Source organism: Muscardinus avellanarius (genome assembly GCF_963383645.1).
Source record: "Muscardinus avellanarius genome assembly, chromosome: 9".
Lineage (NCBI taxonomy): Eukaryota > Metazoa > Chordata > Mammalia > Rodentia > Gliridae > Muscardinus > Muscardinus avellanarius.
This window is the reverse complement of record NC_137795.1, coordinates 69,471,986-69,480,205: the sequence shown is the minus strand read 5'-3', so window position 1 is coordinate 69,480,205 and position 8,220 is coordinate 69,471,986. Positions and strand designations below refer to the sequence as shown.

General features: G+C 39.3%; 1 protein-coding gene across 1 annotated transcript in view; it reads right to left on the bottom strand.

The window, feature by feature from the left end:
- Positions 1–420: 420 nt before the first annotated feature.
- Positions 421–8,220, bottom strand: part of UMAD1 (UBAP1-MVB12-associated (UMA) domain containing 1) — a gene marked incomplete at both ends in the record, with an annotated part of 197,001 nt that continues 189,201 nt past the window's right edge. Inside the window, one exon of the mRNA XM_080700833.1 lies at positions 421–678. Coding sequence (XP_080556959.1) covers positions 421–678 — 258 coding nt within the window. The remainder of the gene's footprint in view (positions 679–8,220) is intronic.

Sequence of the window (8,220 nt, the reverse complement as noted above, 5' to 3'; positions counted from 1 at the left end):
GGAAAGAGAAAGGGAATGCCATGAGTGCACGCTTCCTCTGAACCAGAAAAGAGACTTCACACTCACTTTGAGCTCAGACTTCGGACTTGTGGTGCCGGAGAAAAACGTCTCAGTTCTCTTTTGCAGTATTACATTTTGAGAGACTGACCGAAGCAATCTATTCCTTTCATAAATACCCCCAGAGTGTCATTTTTATGTTTATTACGTGAGGGAAGGAAAGTAGAACCGAAGTTCAATTTTTGTACAAATGTACTTTATTCTAAAGAATAAAACATTGACTGGGACGCTATTTTGTTTCTTTTATGGTCCTTGCTTTTCTGAGAACCTTCAAAGACTGAAATGGCACTGAACATCACACAGGTTAAATAAAATAGGCATTTCTTTTCTTAAAGCTGTTCAGATGAAAGCAGACATAAAAAATTAGGAATCACAGAGCACTGAATTTTCCAGAGTGAAATCATACCAAAATCGGGATAAGTTTTCGCTGATGTCACAGGAGAGTAAGTGGTCAGGAAGGTCGCTGATGGTGCCCTGCACGGCCAGCACATGTGGGGCCAAGGTGAAAGGGACGTCGCTCAGGAGCTCGGCCATTAGCGAGCTGCTCTCCAGAGTCTGGCCTGTCTTAGTCTCCGTCTCAGGGCTTGCTACAGTCACACTGCTTGAGTTTTCTCTGCTGGTCTAAAAATACATATATATTTAAAACACTTAGACTGTATGAACTGTGAGGTTGAGTAACAGTAAATGTGGCTTCGATATATTAAAATGATTGAGAAATGTGGAATATATAAATACTTCCAGACTTGAATGCAACTGTTTACTTTCCTTGAGAAATATATCCATCCAAATCTCTGCTGGGCTTTAATATGAATCCTTGATTCTACTTTTACTCAGATTGGCCACGCAGAGGAAGAATGCCAGTTGGTAATTAAGAGTTATTTCCCTAGCCTAGATAAAGTCCAAGAAGACTGTCTTTCCTTTTCCTAATCCTGTGGATGCTTTCAGCCTCCACTGAATGCCTAGCTTCCCTCTGAAACCTCACTCATGAGTCCAAAGAGATACGGCCCACTTCAGAATGCTGATGTGGCAAGTTACTTCTGATATTAGGATTTGGTGTTTACTGAATGTGTTCTTGCTAATTGCTGTTCCATGCTCATAGATCTTCTCTCCAGCTAGACTCTAGGGTCCTTGAGGGCAGGCGATCTGTTTGACATATCTTTGTATTCTCCACCATGCATACTTCACTGCTTCATCCTCATAACTTTATCCTGATACTTTACCTCCAAGGTGTGCAATGAGCATGGAGCATCTGACTTTTGCTGGAACTCACATGCTAAGTTACATTCAGTTACTAAAGTGAGAAGAAATGATAGAGCTTGTTCAAGTTCTTTAAAACTGGCATCTCTTGTAAACACTAGTTCATCAAGGCGTGTATTAGGATGTTCATAGCAGCCCTCATCACAAGCCCCCAACTGGAAACTACCAAAATACCCACCAATAGCAGAATGAACAATAAATTAAGTCTCTTTACAGAAATGAAAATGAATGACCTCCTGCTATAAGCAGCTGAAATCTAATTCAAACCAGCTCATGTGTGTGTGTGAGAAACCTTCGGCCCCAACTTCACACGGAATAAACTCTAGTCTTTATAAAGGCCTGTCAAGCCCTTGCGGGTCCTCTCCAGTCTCACTGCCCCTTGCAGTGGCTATTGCACTCTCCAACTACTACTGCCCCAGGTCCTTTGCTATCCATTCCTTTCCTCTCTCAGATACATACAGGGCTCCCCCGTCACCTCCTGACAAGTGTTGGTCCAGATGCCAGCTTCTCAGAGAGGCTTTTCCTGATTACCTTATTCAAAACTGTAGACTACCTCTCACCTCACCTCCTGCACTTGCACACTCTGCCTCCCCACTCCTACTTTCCGCCTTCGGTAGCTGTCAGCACCTTGATAATATGCTATGTGATTTATTCTATTACTATTATTATTCAGAAGGAGCTTATATCTCTCATGTTCACTGCTGTACTCCAAATGCCTTGGTCAGAGCCTTGATCAGTGCCAACATTAATGTTTGTTGAGTAAATGAAAGCAGACACAATTTTGGTGCATGCAGCTTATACTATAATGGCTATAAATGCCGATAGATTCATTGTCTTTAAGTCTATATAAAAATTTTTTCTGTAGGAGAAATTATTTTTACAAAGGTTTTTATTGAAGTATAAAATACATACAGAAAAGGGTACATCACAAGTGTACAGCTTGCTATATTTTTACAAACTGAACACACACAAGCAGACAGCACTCAGCTCAGGAAAGATTAAAATGGTATTCTTTTCCAGGCATGATCAACTCCCAGACCCATCAGTTACTATCGGGCTTCTAAAAGTATATATTGGCTTAACGGTTTTTAAATTTTAAATAAACATAGTCACACAGTGTAAACTCCTTTTTTTTTGGCTTCTTTCTGTCAATGTTTTGTATTTGAGGCTCATCTGTATTATTGAATGATGGGCGAAAAACAACCTAAATGAACACAGTGTTGCAGAGGAGATGTGCTCTTGATATCTTCCCAGAATCACTCTGGTTGCTGTGCTGACAGTAGACAGTGGAGAAGGGGTGTGCTCAGTAAGGAAAGCATGAAGAGAGCTGGGAAGAGAGATGACTGGTATGTTGATCAGAGTTGTCATAGCAAAGGTGAGATGACATGCTTGAATTTTGGATAGACCTTGAGAGTAAAATCAATAGGACTTGCTGATTGAATGGATGCTGGGAGATGGGAACCTGAGTGCAGTCAAGGATGAATCCCAAGCTCTTGGCCTAAGCAATGAGGAGGATAGTCATGATGAGAATAGTGCCTAGGGAATGGGATAGGGTAGGAAGATTCGTGGAAGTTTGAGGTGCCTAACAGATATCAAGTGGAGTTAGTAGCAGGGGGATGTGATTTGGGTCTGGAGCTGGATAAGATCTGGTGGAGAAAGTGGAGGCTAAAATAAGAACATACTTTTTTTTCCTAGGAATTATGCTATAAATGAGAAAAGAGATATAGGTCAGTACTTGAAAAGGATGTGGAGTAAAAAGAAGTGTCTTGATTTTTGTTTTTCAAGTGGGAGAAAGAATGATATCTTACAAACTAACAAGAAGAAGCTCATAAGAGAAAATTCCCGGAGAATCGATAAAGAAGCAACTATTCTCTCACAAAGCATCTCCAATACCTGGACAGGGGCCCTCAGGAGATACTTGTTTAGTGAATGAACTTGAGTTAATAAAGTTACCAAACACATGTCTATCATGAGTGGTCTTATAATTTCATAGGAAAATAAAAGCAGTATACTTTCTTAGGGTGGCTACTAAAACAAATGTAATCATATCCTGTTCTGATAAAGTTCATCATAAAGACTCATGTTTGTGGTGCAGAGATAATGACTCCTAAAAACTAAGTGGGACTTAGAGTACTGGATATGCTAGGGTCAGCCAAGAGCACAGATGTCAGTGAGGAACGATGACCGTTCCAGACTATTTAAAGGGATTCACTGTGCTGTTTGTACAGAGAAATTGAAAAGGAAGTAATATTCAGGTATGCCATAAAAACCCAAGATCACATATGCATTAGGGTTTCAGTTACTTGTGAGCAGCACAGCAGAGTGATTAAAAGCACAAATTCTAGAGTTGGACTGCTGGGGTGCAAATCCCAGATCTCCTGTTTAATATTAAGCAACTGCCTTGGGTTATTTAACTTCTCTGTGCCTCAGTTTCTTTAGCTATAAGTAACAGTACCTATTTCACAGGATTGTTCTGATGATTAATGTTTGTAAGTAAGTGAAACAGTGCTAAGCACACGTAGAGTAAGTTAATTAGTAAGAACTTCAGAAAGGTCATTTGCCATTTGGTCTTAAACAAAGTTTAGAATCCATTAATTCCTTTTGTGTTTGACATTTTCTGGTGGTTCAAATAATCTACCTTCCTATTTCATGGCTTTCTCTCTTAGTCTAAGGAGCAAATCTTCCCTACATCTATTCATCTCATCCCATCCTTAAGCTTTCTTCTCTTTAGTGCTTGTGCGCAGAATGTTGTTAATTTTCGTTAGCCAAATCATCCACTTTCTTAGAAGCATTCCTAAAATTTCACCTTCTCCAATAAAGAGGACGTGTAATACCCATAACCCTTTGCTTTCTAAACACACAAGTTGTAAGGCTTAACTCACTAGAAACAATATTTAATCCTTTGTTCATGCTTTTGTTAATCTTCTTTCCTTTCCTTTACAAATCATTCTTATCTGCCAGAGCATTACTCCTTGAGGACAAGACTATATCAAACCAGACCCAGTAAAAACTAGGATTTAAGATGCAGTTTCTTGTTCAGGTTCTTCTGATAAAACTGCTATCTGACCTGACCTGCAGGGAGATGCTTCACTCATCTGAGCCTCAGCCTGCTATTTTGTAATATAAATGATGAGGGACAAAAGAAGGTGATGATGATGATGATGATGAAGATGATGATGAAGACAGCCACTAGCATATACTGAATACTTATTTTGTGCCAGGGCCTAAGCTGTTCAAATGTATTCACTCACTGAAATCTTAACAACAGCCCTGTGGGCTATGTCCCACATTCAAGACAAGAAGATACTGAGGCACAGAAAGGTTAAGAAAGTTGTCCCACTTTACACTGCTAGTCAGTGATGAAACTGAGAATCAGACTCAATGATCTTTAATGCTCTGTATTTTAAGAGCCTGCACATTTCAGAAATGTTTTAGATAGAGTGACCAAACAAACAAAGCCTTGAAAATTTATGGGATAGTATTAAACATAATCACTCAAATAGCATGCTATGGCTTAATTTAGAAGAAAAACGGACTTAAGATTTTTGCCTTTAGGAGTTGGAGCAAATATATTACAGACTGGCTGAAGAGAGAAGAGTAAATCTAATTTAAGCTGAATTCATCCCTGAAAATGAATCTAGCAGCAGTCTGGATAAAACCATGGGAAAAACACCATGGAGAGTGAAACAAGATAACCAGGCTGGTCATAGTGGGAAAAGATAGAAAGGTATGTGAGACGGCACCACAGTATTCCTTTTACCTTTACATATGTTTGAAATTTTTCATAAATAAAAGTTTTTAGAAATATATTTAGTTTTAAAATACCACGGACAAAGTGTTCTACCAAATGCCTCCCAGAATGATCTGAATTTCAGCTGTGCTGTATGTATGACTCCAGCATCTATCTCTTAACAGTTGGCTGGAGTGCTACGTTAGTCTCCAAGGAGGCTGCCTGCCCTCTTGGCAGCAGGGTAAGTGCCATGATGCAGCTGCTGTTGGCATGCTGAGTGCTGGAAAGGGCGAAATTATAAGGCAAAACAAGAGTAAGTCACAAAGAAAATGTGAGTCAAAATTTAAGGACCCCACACCCACTCTACTTGATCAGTAAGTCTCCAGCCTGGCAGCCGAGGAAGCCGAGGTGGGGGCTGAGGGCTGAAACAGGTGCATGAGTCCCCCGCAAAAAGCAGCCCCCTAGTCTTGTGATTTTTTCATTTGCATAATAAAATGGGTCTTTAAGGGGAAGAATTAGTATGTTAACCACAATGGAGCAAAAAGAAAAGAATCAATTAACCTTTTGGTTAATAGCCAAATTTTAGGAAATTACTTCAAATATTATGCTCATAAAGCATAACTGTTATTTTTGTGATGAATCTTGTTCATTGAAATGCTGCTGTGATAATGGTTCTGAGTATAAGTTCCTGCAAAATCTAGCTTTAATACCTTTTTTTCAAACTAACATTTGTTCTTACATGGTTTATAAAGGAGCATACATGTGAAATTTTTTAATTTGAGGATAAAATAACTTTCCTTATCTATATCATTACAACAAATAAATTTTATAATTACATGTTTTTATAATTCTATGTAAAAATTATTTCTTATTTATCAGTTAATCTGTAAAAATTGGATTGGGACCGGGCGGGCGTGATGGTGCACGCTTGTAATCCCTGCGCTTGGGAGGCTGAGACAGGAGGATCACACAGGTTCGAAGCCAGCCTTAGCTACTTAGTGAGGCTCCCAGCAACTTAGTGAGACCCTGTTTCCAAATAAAGTATAAAATAGGTCTGGGAGTATAGCCCAGAGGTAGAAAGCCCCTGGGTTCCACCCCCAGTACCACCAAAAAAAAAAAAAAAAAAGGATTGGGGCTGAATTGATGTTTGGTTCTGTTTGGTTCTTTACATTCTATTATCTTTCTTTTCTTTTTTTTTTGGGGGGGGGGTGGTACTGGGGTTCCTGGAAGCCCATCTACCTCTGGGCTGCACTCCCAGACCTATTTTATTTGGAAACAGGGTCTCTTATGTCAGCGTGTCTGTCTTCAAACCTGCGTGATCCTCCTGTCTGGCCTCCCAAGCGCGGGGATTACAAGTGTGCACCACCACGCCCAGCTATTATCTTTCTTTTAAGTAATTCAAAGAGATATATAAGCATGCTTCCTCCTTTTCTTGTAGAGGGGCTGTAAAGATTCATATGGTTCAAACTGGACACAGTGGAGCACACCTGTAATTCCAGTACTTGAGAGGATGAGGCAGATTTAGTAATTTAGACCCTACTTCAAAATTTTAAAAAATAATAAAATAAAAATAAAAAGGGATGAGGGTATAGATCAGAGGTAGAATGCCCTTGGGGCTTAACCCTCAGAACCAAAAAAAAAAAAAGAACCAAGGGATTTCAATCTGTAAAATCTCCTAAGAACGGAGGAAAAAACATACTCCAAGAATACAAGGCACATAACACTCTTCAGTAAAGGCTTAGAAAATTGAAGTCACTTTCCGAGAGTAACAGAAGGTTAGCAGCATCCTTGTAAACTTCACTCTTGGGTGTTTGAAAGCAAGAAAATTCAGGTTTAAGAACAGGCAACTATATTTTTCCTGGCACAAAAGCCCAGTAACTATGATGAAATCTATTTAAAGGTGCCAACTTTGCAAACTTGCTAACAATTAGGGATCTTACCTACTTAGCTATACCCGACTAAATTATGAATATTTTATTAATATAAAAATCATCTATAAGTGGCATCTCTTAAAACCTGCTTTTGTCCGCAACCTATGCCTCAGAGATAAAATAGTGTACTATGAGCAAAATACTGATGCATTAAAATTTAGAAACTAGCCTTAATCCAAACAACAAAGGCACCTATGAAAAGAACATAAAACTAGGTATAAATACCCATCTAATGTATGAAATTTACATGCAAAGAAGGTTGCTGCATCAAGCATATTTCCAGGAAGTGCATTACTAAAAGAAAAGGTAATATAAAGCTCTGGCTTTCTATGCCTTTAAATTCTAATGTCTATAAATAAAAGACATGCTTCTTTGAACAATAGCTTGAACAGGCAACAGTGTCACTTTATCTCCCCAGATAGCTATCCATTCTATTCTGGCTTCAGCTGGTATCTGCTTGCATTACATCAGCTTCTTGATGGTGGGGTGAGGCAGAGGGGCAAATCTGAGTTAGAAGCATCAGGGGACAGAGGTTAGAAGAAGGTGGTACAACTAGAGCACAGTTCAGGGAGTACTCGTGCTTTTTATCTTGTCTAAGTAGCTAGTTGCTAATAAATGTCTAGCTGGCTATTAAAAGCCAGAGGATTGTTTCTTTACACTTAAATAGGTCCTAAGTCATAGTTTCCATATACTTTAGGAGAAAGTATATATTCTAGAGGGAGAGACTATTTCCTATTTTTCTCTAAATACCCAGTACCCAGAACAGTACCGGCACATTGAAAGTACTCGTTATATATTTTTAGATGCAACTGAATATTCTGGATGCTCAGAGTTGATCTTTCTTACTTTTATTTGTATCTTTTTGCCGTACTAGGAATAGAACCCAGGAGCATTCTACCTCTGAGCTACACCCCCAGCCCTATGTTTTATTCTTTATTTTGAGACAGGGTCTCCCTGAGTTGCAAAGGGCCTCACTAAGCAGCTGAGGCTGGCTGAGAAAGTGGATCCTCCTGTCTCAGTCTCCCAAATGCTGGGATAACAAGTGTGCACCACCACGCCTGGCTTGATCTTTGATTTTTTTCTTTTTTGTACTGGAGATGGAACCCAGGGGCTGTGTATGCTAAGTACATGCTATACCACTAATCTATACCTCCAGCCAAGATTTGCTTTTAAAATTGAGGAGTTAAGCCAAAGAAACAAACAAAAGCCCAGAACATTTTGTCAGTGATACAGATAAATTAAGTG